We start from the raw sequence: 16,207 nt of genomic DNA, 5'->3' as shown, positions 1-16,207 counted from the left end.
CCGAGAAATTCTGTTAAATTCTATGTTAAAATTCGTTATTTATTCTAAAATAAATGTTGATAAAACAAATTTCGAAAGTGTACTATGTAATCAACTCAATAAATATAAGCCTAAAGTTTTACTCACATCAAGAACGCTTAAACTCTTCTCTGTCTCTTTACTTTCTTATTCGCCTGTTCTATGTGCCTCTTCTTTCGCTTTGCTGGCCTCAGAAAGCTTCCCAACGTACATGACTCCTCGAATTGCTACCCGTTCAGCATGATCGGAGATATTTTCCAAGAAACCCCACCTTGCATACACACCTTTGTTCCCATACAGTTTGGCAGGTAATACTAAATCTTCTGCTTTGAATGGCTTCAACAGGTCATGTTATGTCACTGTCTTGACGTACGGTACAGCATTCTGCCGTAATTTTTCATATAAACTTATGGAATGTGAGCTGTCTCTCCATACTCATTGCTCGGTTGTTACATAAATTTTTGCACCAATAATTTGTTTTTACTCCAAACCTCCCTGCTCTGCAATCACAGAAGAAATACTTGTTCTAGCTCTTCACCGGTGGGTAACGTTCCCATAATAGCCGACGCGTTCCCACGTTGAAAGGCTATGCTAATGTGTTGAATCAGGAAAGATTTTTTGCTCGAGTATCTTATATTTTAATTGATAAACGGTGGCTGATTTCATTTATAAATTTGAGACCGCCTTCTTCCCAAGAACTGCTAGACTCAATTGCTATTGCAACAAAGCAATAGTTATCGAGTAGATTACTATATTATTCCTTTTTTCTTTTGCTCTTCGAGCATCTAAGAGTGTAGCTTGTACTGAGGAATGTTGAAGGTTGGAGGGGACATAAGTATCTGTTCATGTGAAATCCCAAATAAATGCCTTTCCTTTCTTCCATGGTGCTAATGTCAAACCATCTTGTCTTTTTCCGTCTGAACGGCTACATCCATTCGGTTCCCTCATTGCTGGAAGCCCCACTGATATTAAAGCTCTTAATATTATATCATTCACACTTGAGTGACGTGTCTGTTTGCCGGCGCTGCTTTTGCACGGCAAACCGTGTAATTCCTTTTTATCTACTAAGGTGATGCAATTGAGGCAGTGGTGTGGTTCACATATATCTGCTCCCAACCGTAGAGCGACGGATACTTGGAAGCTCTCAGTGGATAGATGTAGACCCAGAGAAGGTGATGTTAGAGCTTGAAGCCATGCACCATTTTCGGGGGACATGACCGCGAGAAGCCTGGCCTTATCTTCAATGTTATTTGTAGTCTGTAATAAAGAAGCTACATGGTAATTAAGGATGGGCTCGTCCCAGGCCGACTGATTGTTACAATTTTCGAGAGCCGGAGGGTCTAAGCCAACTAAGTTTGTCCATTTAGCTATACAGTCCAGCACATCTGGATTGGTGGTTTTGGATTGGTGATTTTGCCCATTCAAGAAGAGAGCTAATTAATTGACTTGCACCATAGAAAGACGCAAGAAAAGATGGAATAGCCATATCTGTAGCGCGACGGATTCCAAGACCTCCATTTTTGACTGGTAATGAAGCTTGTATCCAAAAAAGTCTAAAGTATAATTAAATGTAATATACCTAGTGTCTCAGGAATACGAAATGTCAGCATTAGTGTGTCAAAAGTGCCCACGATAAAAAAAATGTGGATACTGATGTGCCAACACAATTGTAATAAAATAACTTATAGAAACACATTTAAGAATCAAGTAAAAAGCAGGCAGATTTTACAAATTTTACATAATTAGAATACTTTTAATTTAAAATACATTTGCACTTAAAACTCTTAAAGATAAAGTTACATGTTAAGAATAAGAAACACAGTCAAATGTACTTAAAGAAATAACTACAAAATGTAGGTACCTTAAAACTAATAAGAGAAGTTCTTTAGATTAATAGATCGTGTGACTTGAAGAGGTTACATAAAGACAAAACTAGCTACAGCAACACAATCAAAAGTTGATAGTGTGTTGTGCAAGTAGAGGTTGACGTTCTCTTAAAGATCAGGAGATCACAAGAGTCAGACTGAAGAGACAAATCTTCTAAGTATACGACACAGTATTTATCCAAAATCTTAAATACACTTAACCTGTAGTCAAAATTTGACTTGGTTTTAAAACATTGTGTAGTAATATAATTAAAGTTTAGACAGACATAAAAGAAACCGCCTTCTAATTGATATTAATATTGGTTGTCATTACAAAATACTTCAATAGAATCACAATAAACAGTTTATTACTATAAATAATCATGAACTGCATGCTTCCACAAGATGTAATTCATACATGCCTCTTTCAGAAATACAGTTACTTGAATGTAATTATTTAACCATATCAAAATTATAACTTTACGTTGATTGCACCTGAAACTATGGAAATTTTATAAAATGATTGTCATGACGAAAATCATTTTTTCCATTTGATTCTAATATGTATAAAATTCTCACAAAACCCACTACAGTAATTGGTTTCTTATTATTATCCTCGCGCCATCGCTTTTTTGGGAAGAAGCATACGAAGAGGATCTCGACGATATCTTGCATACACTTCCCGTTTGAACACTTCAAAATTTCTTCTGTTAAGACTATTTTGCCTCTCGCGCCAAACAGGACGTGCTTTTTTATTTTGAAGACCCCAGTGACAAGTGAAGACGGGAGATAGGACTTGGAACTGGTATCCTTCGACGAACATCTCATACACCTTTAAATATAAATAATAAATATTAGCCAGACTCATGTTACTATCTATGAAGAAATCTGAATTTAAATATTAGCAGAATAAAAATAAAGGTAAAAGAAGCACTATATCTCCTCCAAATAAGTTTAGTATAAATTTCATGAATTAAAAACAACTTTGTTTGCCTACAATCAGTATTTCAAGTTCCTGTTTCATTTCCAGCGGATGTGTATAAAAGAATTAATTTAGCAAAGGTTATTAACATGAACACACATAAGTTGGAGACAGTTTCTTATAAATTTGAAATTTAGAGCTTAAATTAGCAACCATCATTAATTGAGAAAAATGTCTATGCTTAATTTTCAGTCTATATAAATAAAATTAATTTGCAAATTTATTTGTAATTTAAGAATATTATATATGAGAATGAGGTTTTTAGGGATTATAAAGCTTACTCAGCTCACTCTCCTTACAGATTGGAATGTGGATGTGTTAAGGTTAAATTAGTATCTAGGATGTATTCAGTAAAGAAAGGAAAAAAAGAAAACAAAACGAAGAACTAAACGCAGTCAGTGCGTTTAAACGTAATTTAAAACAAAATAATTAAAACACGAATGATCACCAGAAAAGTAGTTTATTTAAATACTTACGATTTATTTATCATATTACCTAGCATCTTGAAAAGTTCAACTTGCAAACAACAGAGGAACGTCGTACATTTCAATTTTCCACATTTTATACTGATGTGGAAAACTTAAGCACAAAAAGGTTCGCATGTCTTGTCAATTTTAGGTGGCATAGATCGGTGAAACTAGAACCATACGTAGAAGAACCATAGGTATTAATTGCTACAGTATGATACAATCAACAAGAAGAACCATGTGATTTTTAAAATGTCACTTTTTAAAAATCAGTGTAACTTTTGATGATACCCCTGACATTGCGGAAATAGTAAAATGACACTTAAAAAAATGTGTGTTCACCACAAACTGTGATGTATGTTCTTCAACTTGCTATCATGCTGCTCACAAGGTTGGTAATGAGTTGTAGTTCTACTCATTCACCAGAGCTGCTCACAACTACTGGTTGGTTCTTATAGCACTCCAGAAGTGGTCGATGAAGCTGAAGTCGGGGGAACGGGCAAGCTAATCTATTCGTCGAATATCCCTCGCTTCAATAGCTTCTCCACCTGCATTGTTCAGTGCACTTGCGTATTCTTATCCATGAAGATGAAATCGAGACCTAGTGCATCTCCGGTAGGACGAATGCTGGAAACGAGTACATGCACAATAATACTGACCTGTCAGAGCACCACATTTAAAAGTTTATAGGTCAATATGCCCATGCAACATTATGCCTTTAGAACACATACACCATTAAAACGATCAGGTTGCACAACGTTCTTGGGTTCATTGTGTGTTCCCACATATCGCCGGAATACTACTGAAACTGAACCTAATCGTATCTCAGAAGAAAACACTACTCGACTCCTTGGTTAGTCCTGATGCTCCTGTCATCACAGTAAACGGTGCCGTCGAAGTGCAGGTGTCAATGGTCATCGGGCAATTAGAACCTCTCCTACCGCCGTGCAATCAACATGTCACTTAAAGCGTGAAATTGAACGTCTTACAGTCCTTTTAAATGAGTTGGTCTCTTCTTGGCTATTGTATAATGTAGCAGTCAGCTACTATAGTGGACCGTGGCTAACCATTTCTTCGCACAATATTGTGTATGATTCCTAATGATTCCCGTCCACGTTAAACATTGTTGTGGGAAATACCAAACTTTTTGACCACATTTGTAATATTTCATCCTTTTCAAAGTTTCCAATGGTTTCTTTTCGTGTAAAATCATCCAAATCTTGTCTCGAGGCCATTTTATTGTGAGCAACACCAGCACAATGCATATTAAGAGCTCTCGGACTCACATACACTGTCTCGTACAATTCACTTAACAGCTTCTTGTTGGGTGAGCAGACTTATGCGGAGCTAGGGTCATACTGATATCATGAGATGCAACGTGTTCTTCATTGTGTGCCTGTAGGAGACGTCTGGAAAATGCTATCTGCCATTCATTAATTTCCATCGATTACGCAATATTTTATGTTACTTTAACTACTTCGTCCTTAAATTTTGCACACCAGTGAATCAGTGCAATATCATTTTTTAGGGTAAAAAATAATTTAAACGTTGTTTAAAGAGAATTTTATTTTTACACCCAATCCTGAATCTCAAAAACTTCATTTGAAAATAGACTTCCTAAGTGGTGTTCACAAAAAGTAATCAATATAGGGCTCAAGCTCCCAAATCCCAGGTCACGCTGTTTGTATACATATCTTAATGTAGTTAAAGTTTATTTTCCATAACATCTTGGTAAAGGAGGGTTAAACCTAGAAATTTATGTTGCGTACAACACTATACTTCCTACGGAATAGGTCATAACCACCACAGCTAAAACCCCCATGCTCGGAAAACGACAAAACGTCCACACAAATTATCATATCATCCACTAAATTGGAAAATTCCTAAAACGCACCAACGGTTATAAACACCACAGCTAAAACACTCACATAGGTAAGCAGTTATAACTCCCAACGATCATAACGTCCATAGAAGTGAACAAATCCACTACATGCGAAAACGGCCTTAACAATTAAACGGTTGAAACCCAGAGACAAAGCAATAATCATAATCTGCATACAAATAAACAAAACGCACACAAGTATGGGCAGAAGATTCATAGACAGCAATATTTACAACCGCCACATAAATGGATTGCCACATTTACAACCGCTGTACACGAATGCGGTCCCACTTGGAAACGATCATACGCTGAAATCTAAAAAAGACGTACGGAAAACGCTTATTATCTCTTAAACAGAACCACACAAAAGAAAAGTTATAAACAGAAAGGTGGAACACCTAATATATACACATTGTTAGAATTTAGACACAAGTGGTCAAAATTTCCACTTGCAAAATTGATCATAACTCTCACATAAATAGACAAGTTCCCCACACATCTAAATGGTCATAGCCTCTAACTAACTAACTAACTCTATGGCCTATGGAACCCGGAGGTTCAATGCCGCGTTCACAAAACGTCTCCACTGACTTCTATCCTTAGCTAACTGCATCCAGTTTCTACTTTGTATTCCAATCTCTGCGAGATCCATCTTAATATTGTCCTCCCATCTCCGCCTAGGTCTTCCTAATGGTCGTTTCCCGATTGACCTTCCAGTCAAGACTTTGAAAGCGTTTCTACTTTGTTCCATTCTAGCTACATGACCTGCCCACCTCAGCCTCCTAGACTTGATGACCCTAACAATGTTGGGTAAACTATATAAATTATGTAGTTCCTCGTTATGAAATTTCCGCCATTCCCCATTCCCATTCCTCTTGGGTCCGAATATTCGTCTCAGGATCTTGTTCTCAAATACTTTCAGTCTATGTTCTTCCCTCAGAGTAAGTGACCATGTTTCGCAGCCATACAGAACAGACATGATTATCGTTTTGTATATTTTAAGCTTCTAATTCCTCGACAGAATTCGCGACGACAAGAGATTTTGAACCTCTATATGCTGAAACTGTCATAATTCCCACACAAGTGAACGAAACAATAAACACTGAAATCTTTATGACCCCAACACAGATGTTAAAAAAAAAAAACTCTCCGAAACGTCATGTTCCCCACAAAAGGATAAAATCCCTACACAACCTTAATTGCCCTAACAATTACACAAACGAAAAAGAAAACCACATCGAAACGGTCATAACCTCCACACAAATTGACAAATTCTCACACACCTAAACCGTTATAGAACCCGCAGAAATGGAAAGCTTCCCACATGTAGTAATGGTTAAATCTCCTTACAAATGACAAAATTAGAATGCCAAACATGGCAGATTGCCAATATTTGGGAACTAACATAAAGTTTTATGTTTTAAAATTCATTTTTGAAAAGAAAGTTTATAAAATATGGACATATTTTGCAGTCTCACTGAAACTGGAATGGACTACTGAAGTAGAGTTCACTGCTGCTGTTTGTTATTATTATTAATTACATATGGAACCAGTGGATAGTAATTATGCTGCTTAGCCTGATATGTTAAATATTTTCATACATATGGACAGACAGTGAGCAAGTTGTTACAAATATAAACATCAAAGTTTGTTCAGTAAAGTATATTAGAGCAATATGTTTGGAAGGAGGAAAGTATTCAAAATCTGGAAATAGTGTAACACTGTTTTCATTAAAGATGGCATATTTTACTAAAGATAATGCTAAAACATTCCCAAATTTCTTGTATGTCTAAACAGTTAGGGAATCTATGTTCGAATGATTTTATCTGAATACCATTGCATCAGATGTGTTCCCTAATTTTAATAACCTATGGAGCGTATCATATACATTATTAACAATAAAATATCACATTTCTTTGTCTATTGATTAAAAATTTAGCAGTGATGTTTCGCGATGCAACGCTCCAGTTTATGTATGGAAAATGAACTATGGTGTGAGGCGGAACACGGGAATCAAGGAGCTTTAAGAGAAATGAAAGCTTACAATAACTAGTGTTGCTAACGAGAAGTGAAATTTCTCGTTTCGACTCATCTCGAGAAGCACACTTTTAAATTAGAGAGGAAACGAGGAACATAACAATTCTCGACCGATTTTCGAGACAAGACAAGACATTTCTCGAGTGTCATGTGAAACACTAGTTCATTCAAGTAAAATATCAAACACCATTGCGGTGTTACTAGATTCATTATATAAGAACTATAAATTAATAAAGTGACACTACGAACATAATGATGAGCATTTATCAGCGTTTAAAGTTACGTAAATCATTTCACAAAATACTCGAATTATAAATATATTTTCGGATTAAGGTAATTTCTACATAAAGTTAAGAGTAAGAATCAGGACTTATATTTGTAGCCCTAAATTTACTTACAAGACTTCTTCAAAAAGTAACATACGAGACGAGAACATCTTATGTCTTCTCTTGTGGTAACACTAACAGTACCAATACAATATCCAAAATGGAATAAGTGGGACTTCAGAAGACGATACGGAAATACACAATACGAAATATATAAAACGTTAAACACCAACTTCGTAAGAAAAAGAATTGAAGACATCCTAAGAAATGTACAGAAGAAGATCATACTATTGAAAAAGACAACTAAAACCCTGAAGAAATACTGAACGAGAGGAAAATATATTTAACCAATTAACCTGAAAAGTAAGTAACCAAAAATTAATATTATTAAGCAATGTATTAAGTTTATTATGTTTATTTAGTTTGAGATAAGCAAGAGGATATGTCTGGTACAAAAAGTACATGCCTATTATTATTATTTTATTAATTTTGCTTTCTCGTATATAATAAGCTCCTGATCACAATGTATCACAAGGCATCATTTGATGTAGTCGGTGCAACTTCCAAAGTTTTAGTGAAGCAGTACGTTTTGTTCTACTCGAACTTCTAACTACTCCACATCGAACTTCTAACTTCAGTGAATTCAAAAATGTACAAATATTTCGCTCCAAATTTACAGAACTTCAAAAGATATTATTTCCGCCCAACTGTTCTGTACTCACACTCTCTCTCGTAACGGAACAGAAAATGATGGCTGCAGTGCAACTATATGAAACCTGCTCAACCATTAACCGGTAACATATTTTTCCCCCACATATAAATTTTGAAAATGAAATGTAAACTTTGAGTTTTACGTCCCACGATTATGCCGGTTAGGCTAAAGGAGACGGTGATGATGAGTAATGAATGAAATGGTGGAATGAAGAAAGTGGGAAGAAACGGGAGAACCCCGAGAAAACCCACGCACACGGTGTTTGTCCACCACAAAGTTTACTTGGGGGACATATAAATATTGTTCAAATAAATATGCATATATTGAAAACGAACACTCGAATAATCATTCAAATCGTTTCATCAGTAGTACTTAAGAGAATGGTTTAAGACGTAAAAACTATATAAAAACTATGCACACTTCCAGAGCTTATCGGAAACATGGTTTACTTATGAATACATCTATTATGCGCCGAAAAGGCCCTAAAATTACACTAGGGCATATTAAATAATGTTTAAGACCAATCTTAACAATAAATAGTAAAGTTTTCGCGCCACACTAATACATTATTAACTGCAATATTGCTTTATATCAACTAATGTATATAACGAGGACTTTAACAATTTCATAAATATGGTATGAAGTTTAGAGAGGCAGGACCGGACTTGCTACTAGTTCGTCCCGGTTGCTGACATATTGTGTTGCCCCCGGCTTCTCAATCCTCCCCAATCGCCATTACTCCAATACCCCACCGTTTTACCACGATAAAACACACTATTATCTTTGATAAAGCACAATTTTTTTTAGTGGACACACCGTACATTATAATAAAGATCATAATATAGAATCAGAGTAACAAAATATAAATTATGTAAAAATATTCATGAGAACAACACAGACAGCAACCATTAGCATATATTTTTTTCATCTCGCTTTGGGATGGATGTGATTTGTAATTTGTTGATAAGGAACTAAGGACAAACTAATTTGAAGTCAGCACTTGCAATTTCAGTATTCGTGAACAAAGTATATGATAAGCTGCAAAACGGCGCCCCTTGCACGTAGCTCGAAATATTTTGGGGTGGTGAAGGACGACAAAATTATACCATCTGGAACAAGGACGACAAAATTTACTCGTAAGGACATTAATATCAGTAAGCACTTGTAATCCACGAACTATGTCAAGTATCTAGATTGAGTGTATTTAAGCAAAATCGTGTGCACATGTAGACAAAATTGCAAAAAAATCCGAACAAAATAACTACACAAAATTTCGTAGACATCAGGCGGAAATTTTGCAAAATGTTTAGAGCAAAGAAACGCGACTTTTTGAAAGCTAAAATTAAGGAATTTGAAGATAATAGTAGAAATAAAAACATTTGGGACATGTATAATGACATCAACGAATTTAAGAAAAGTTACCAACCTCGCGCTTATATATTAAAGAAAGCTAACGGAACAGTTCTCACTGATACAAATAGCATCTTAAATAGATGGAAAGATTTCTTTAACGATTTGCTCAACACGTAGCCAAAAACTAATCTTTGTGAAGACAGGGAAATACACACAGCAGAACCGTATATTCCAGAGCCTAGCCGAATAGAACTGGAAATCGCTATATATAAATTAAAGATATAAATCTCCGGGTGTAGACAAAATCCCGCCTCAGTTAACTGCAGCTGGAAGGGAAAAATTGCGGAACTTAATACACAAGGACATTCTCTTTATCTGGAAGAAGGAGGAATTGCCCTAAGAGTGGAAAGAATCAATCATTGTTCCAATTCACAGGAGAAGCGATTGTAATAATTATCGAGGCACTTCTCTTCTGTCAATATCCTATAAAATTCTCTCAAATATTTTATTAGCAAGATTAACTCCATACACAGATGAAAATATTGGAGATTATCAGTGTGGATTTAGACGAAATCGATCAACTATCGACTAGATATTTACCATACGCCAAATACTCGAAAAAAATGTTAAAACAATACCCCTGTACATCAATTATTTACTGATTTTGGAAAGGCTTACGACTGGGTTAAGAGAGAAACATTGTACTACATTCTTACAGAATTTGGAATACTGAAAAAGCTAGTTAGATTAATTAAGGTATGTTTCAATGAATAACAAAGTAAAATCTTGTTCACGAGCTTTCATGTCGAGAATGGTTTGAAACAAGGAGATGCACTGTACCCATTATTATCCAACTTTGTCCTGGAATACGCTATAAGGAAAATCAAAGATAGCAATCAACTCCTAGAACTGAATTGTTATTCACCAAGTTAGAGCATATGCTGATTATGTAAATTTAATGTGGGATGATGGGAAACAATAGAAAGAAATGTAAAGGTCTTATTAAACACTTGCAGGGACATGGATTTAGAAATAAATGAAGAGAAAACCAAATACATGGAAGTACGTCAGGATCGTAGCACTGCATATAATGGATGCATTAAAATATCAAGTAAAACTTGAATGGAGTGGATACTTTCAAATATCTAGGGCCAATATTAACGGACCAAATCACATTCTCGAAGAAGTTAAATGTCAACTAAAAGCAGGCAATTCGTGTTATTATTCAGCTCAAAATTTTTTGTCTTCGCGAATTCTATCGAGGAATTTGAAGCTTAAAATATATAAAACGATAATCATGCCTGTTGTTCTGTATGGTTGCGAAACATGGGCGCTTACTCTGACAAGGGAAGTTCGGAAGAAAGCACCCGCCTGCAGAAAAACTAATATCTATTTAAAAGACCAATTCATGCTGATTACAACAAGCTAATAAAATTCGTGTACGGTTGAGAACTTTCTGAGAGATTCAGTGTTAAATTCACGATTTCCACATGTATATAACCGAAGTATTCTCTCCCATGGCGAAACCTGATGACTTGATCACTAGGGTCCATTGCCAGCTTTATGACAGATGGCAAAGACGTAATGTTTCAGAATGTACCCGAGATTGTACAAGCATACCCCAGAGATTGTAGACGATTTGTACAAGCATTTGATGTGATTGGATTCCGACCAATCAAAGATTAGGGAGAAGATTTGTACATAGTACGAAACTTTTTCATCCGGACGTTATGACGTACCAACAAAACAATCAAAAATAAAGTTCGTGCCCATGCTAATAAAACAGCTCCAATTACCGCGATACATTGAATTGTTTCTGTTTATGTTCCACAAGTCAGGTTAGCTAACAAATTATATACATTTTGAATTATATAACGTGGAATTTGCTTTACGCTTTGTTTACGCGAACTGTTCCTTCGATGGATGCAACGCAATTGCATATATAAAATGTTCATGGCGTAAGGAAGTCTTTTTTTTGTGTCATTTCTTCATAGAACAAAAGAGCAACATGGATCAATTTTCATCTCTAACTTATCATTATTATAAACAGTATAATGATTAATTTTAACTAACAAAGTCGTTAGTTATTGGAAAACAGTTTTCTTCTGTTACCTCTGATATATTTCAATTCGTATGTCAATATTTTGCTAATAATGTTGTACTTAACGCGTTGCTCATATACGAATTTTTTTCGTATAAACTTCCAAGTTGAATCTCTCGAACAGTTCTCAACCTTGCAGGAATTTTATTAGATTACTTTATTCAGCATGAATTCATACTTCAAATCACATGCTTTGTTTCTCTGCAGGCGAGCGCTTTCTCCCGAACTGCGCTTGTGAGGGAAGAACGTAGACTGAAATTACTGGAGAATAAGATCCTGAGACGAGTATTAGGCCCCAAGAGGAACGGGAATGGAGAGTGGCGGAAACTTCATAATGAGGAACTACATAATTTGAACCATTTACCGAACATTGTTAGGGTCGTCAAATCTAGGAGGCTCTGGTGAGCAGGCCAATTAGCAAAAAAGGAAGAAAATAGGAACAATTACAAAGTTCTAACCCGAATTCGAATCGGAAAGCGACCATTAGGAAGATCTAGGCACAGGACAATATTAAGACGGGCCTCACAGAAATACGAATACAAAGTAGAAACTGGATCCAGTTGGCGAAGGATAGAAGTCGATGGAGAGTCTTTTTGAATACAGCATTGAACCTCCGGGTTTCAGAGGCCATAGAGTTAGTTAGTTAGCTAACATGAACACTTTCGCCTAACTATTTCTAAAGAAATATATATGAATATCCTAGACAACGAGACTCATATCCGTTGCAAATGCTGTTGCTTTTCTCCTTTGTCTTTTTTATGTTACTATGGATGCTAGAATTATGTTCACCGACTTTCATTTCATTGGAAAAGTTCTTTTACGCATAGAAACATAAATAGAAATGTCCGGACATACATACGTAGTTATGAGACATTGTGTCATTAAGTATTTCAATCGATGCTGCATTTTAAACTTAATAATGATTGAACATAGTTTATTAGACTAAAAATTAAAATATATATATATATATATATATATATATATATATATATATATATATATATATATATATATATATATCTGCACAACTGTTCCCGTTTGCAAATATTGGCTTGGGGACTCGAATCTGACACATTTGGTTTACTATTTCCGAAGATGCCTGAAATTGAACTATAAAATTTTTAGCTTAAAACAACCTTAATCAACGCGCACATTCTTTAGGAATATGGTATACACAGCGGTAAAAGGAGGGGGAACGCGGAAAGACGCCATCCCTACTTTCTAAAAAAATACAATGGGCAAAGATAGGCATGGGGCACGGCGTGCCGTCTTGCGTCCCCAACTTTCTCAGATCCACTTTTATCACTGGGTATACATAATCTCTTTAGGAAATAGCAACGGCACTAGGATTGACTGAGTTAGTCTGGGACACACTCTAAGATATCGTCCACAAGAACTCGGTGGGAAATAACCCGGTGAGCTTTGAAATTTGCAAGTGTTTCCAAACTTCAGCAGAAGACATTGAAAAAACTTAACACTTCAGATCAAAACTTCTACACGAAAGATCTCTGTTTAGAAGATTGGAGTTTGGAATTTTGCTTATCTCTTGATAATTTAAATTTATAGTTTATCTAATATTCACTTAGGACGTCAATGTTACCTTCCTCGATTCCTGAATTGCGGAATTAGCTGCGCAGATTCACTCAATGGGTACACTCTCATTTCCTTGTATTCGGCTAACAATCCCCTATATATATATATATATATATATATATATATATATATATATATATATATATATATATATATATATATATAATATATACCACAAATACGTTCACAATATCATTATAGTTATAGTGCTTAAATATAATACAATCTATACAAAAAAAATGTTAGCATAACACTACTTGGCAAAATTTAACACGTTAGCATAGCACTACTTGCTAATTTAACCTGGGCAATACCATTTAACCTAGAATTAAAACAAACTAAAAACTAATTCCTCATTCATCTTGGTTGAAGTAACCGAGTTGGTGAAAACATTTTTCTCAGTTTTCTTGGTAGTAGTATCCCAAAAATACCGAGTGAAGGAGTTCTAGTGGTAGAGCGCTCGTTGCTTTGCATTTGGGAGATTGTGGGTTCGATTCCCGCTGCCGACCATCTTGACTGGGGTTTTCCAGGGTTTTCCTCAGTCCTACCAGGTAAATGGTACCTACTAAACAGGCCATGTCCCACAAAAGATTTCTTCAAAAGGGTTGTCGTAACCGAAACTTGGCTACTTTAACTTTCATTCGGAAACCGAAAAGTGTCGGTGTTTATTTCTGTTTATTTTTGTTGAAAACTTTTTCGTTCTTTCTTTCTCCGACAATCATTTTATGAAGACAACTATCAAGTTTGAAGACCATCAGAGTGGAAAAGAGGTCGAGGTGTTATAATGTGCTGGTGTAGTTCGGGTGTTGACCACTCCAAGGTCTTCGGTTGAAATCCCTTGTACTTTCTTATAATACTTTTAAATTTAATTTGTTCTTACACAGTGAATGATAAATTCTCTTTGCTCAAAGCTCTCCACCTTCAAATGAGATACAATAATCATGATCATATTAACCAAGGGAAAGAGAGAAAGTGGAGATAAATAGTCAGGAACACTCATCTATATTCATATTTGTTTATGTTTTAATTCATTTTTGTTTATTCTTCTTTCGAAATTATAGTTCTCGATTACTTAGAACATACCAAGTGACAGTGAATGATATGTCCTCCTGTTCCTTTCAAGAGCCTCATGTTTCTTGAGTAGGTCTTAATGGAGGACAGCAAGATAACATTGAAAGTTATGTGTGCAATAGGAATGAGTTATGGGTCTGTCTGAAATATCATTCATAACCAGCTGCATTTTCAGTGTCAGCACTGTGGTGCCACGACTGCTTTCCAGAAGAGAAATCGCGAGGATCCTGCAAGAGAAAGGTTGCATTGCTGGGAGGTGGATGAAGATGACTTTTTCGGCAGACTAGTGACAATGGATGAAAGTTGGTTTTATCTTTATGACCCAGAAAAAAAGAAAATGGAAACATCCCTTGTCCCTCAAACTTAAGTGGGCACGAGTACAGAAGAACGCCGCATAGGTGATGCTTTCCGTTGTCTGGGATGGTGAAGGGATCATCAAAACAGATTACCTATCACAGGGACAAACTATTACTAGTACCTATTATTCCCATATCCTGACTAAGCTATGAGAGGAACTGAAGAAGAAAAGTCTTGGATTCTTCCGCCTATGCACCCATGAATCCCATTGGGAGTGGAATAAAGATAAGAAATATTATCCTACCCTGATACTCAACGGACCTAGGATCAAGTGATTTCTTTCTTTTCCCAAAAATGAAGCGTTCACTCAGAGGACGCGATTCTGACAGCAAGGATGACGTCATTTTGAGTTGAACTATTGTTCAGAAGCTTAACTTTAGACTTCTAAAAAAATACATAAAGTAAAGAACTGCTGGCAAAAAAATATCTCTAGGCAAGGTAACTACGTAGAAGAATACTAACATCATCACAGTGTCAAACTTATCCAGAGTGGATTTTTCACCGTAGCTGCGCGAACTTTTTTCATACCCCCCCGCATGAATGATGGAATCATACTCATAAGGCAACGATGAAGAAATGAAATTCGGTAATAAATCTTGATTAAAAAGAAGCAAGAATACGGTACAGGTAAGCGGCAAATTTCGCTCAAACATCAAACTAACGAAATTCAATGTACCTCACAAGTAATATGACCTCAATTTCTGACTGAGGTAGTACTATTATTAGGAGAAATGGTTAGATCATCTAAAACAAATCATGTGGTTTGGGTTCAATCTTATACAACCTCGTTGTTGAAACGAAAAAAAATGTTAAATTTATTCAATTGTATTGAAATATCAAATTGTATTGAGCTGAGCGAGTGAATCAGTAATATTGGTGAAAGCAAAAGTCACTTGTCCCTGATTCGTTGTTTAGCATCGTGACGTCTGTAATTGTCGTAAAACACGTGATACTCTCCCTCGAAATTTAAATTTTTGACCAGCGCCTATCACATTATGTGACGTCATTAAGGTGGGTAATTTGAATGAGGGGTCTGTGTGCCCCTGGGTACCAGGTCGTGTGCCCCTAAGTTCTTGGTTCTGGAGGTCATGCATGCTCCCTGAGTGTTACAGTTGCTATATTCTTAAATGACTTCGTTTTATAAAACGACGGCAACTTCAAGGTCTCATCTTAAATAACAGGAGGCGTGCTTTTCCCCCTCAAACTTGAAAACTTCCAAAAATTATAAATCATTATTTGTTCTCTAGGAGCCGAAAATATACCTCTGTAACACCTCCTACACTTTGGGAACTGGCTGATTGGGAGGCACCGAAAACATCTTGCTATGTTGGAGTCCCGAATCAATTTATTACGCCCGTTAGTATATTATGTAATGCTCGAAATGGGTGATTTACTCCATTTAGTTAGTAAGACAAATATAGCGATTGGAACAAATATAGAAGT

The 16,207-nt window shown here is 35.9% G+C and overlaps 1 protein-coding gene across 1 annotated transcript in view; it reads right to left on the bottom strand.

Moving 5' to 3' along the window:
* Window positions 1-1,714: 1,714 nt before the first annotated feature.
* LOC145670281 (beta-1,4-glucuronyltransferase 1) overlaps window positions 1,715-16,207 on the bottom strand; it is a 237,063-nt gene continuing 222,570 nt past the window's right edge. The window contains exon 5 of the mRNA XM_081738721.1: window positions 1,715-2,715. Coding sequence (XP_081594847.1) covers window positions 2,494-2,715 — 222 coding nt within the window. The 3' untranslated portion in view covers window positions 1,715-2,493. The remainder of the gene's footprint in view (window positions 2,716-16,207) is intronic.

Source organism: Thermobia domestica, chromosome 14 (genome assembly GCF_964235325.1).
Source record: "Thermobia domestica chromosome 14, izTheDome1.hap1.1, whole genome shotgun sequence".
Lineage (NCBI taxonomy): Eukaryota > Metazoa > Arthropoda > Insecta > Zygentoma > Lepismatidae > Thermobia > Thermobia domestica.
Note: the sequence above shows the minus strand (reverse complement) of the source record. Positions and strands in the feature narration are given on the sequence as shown.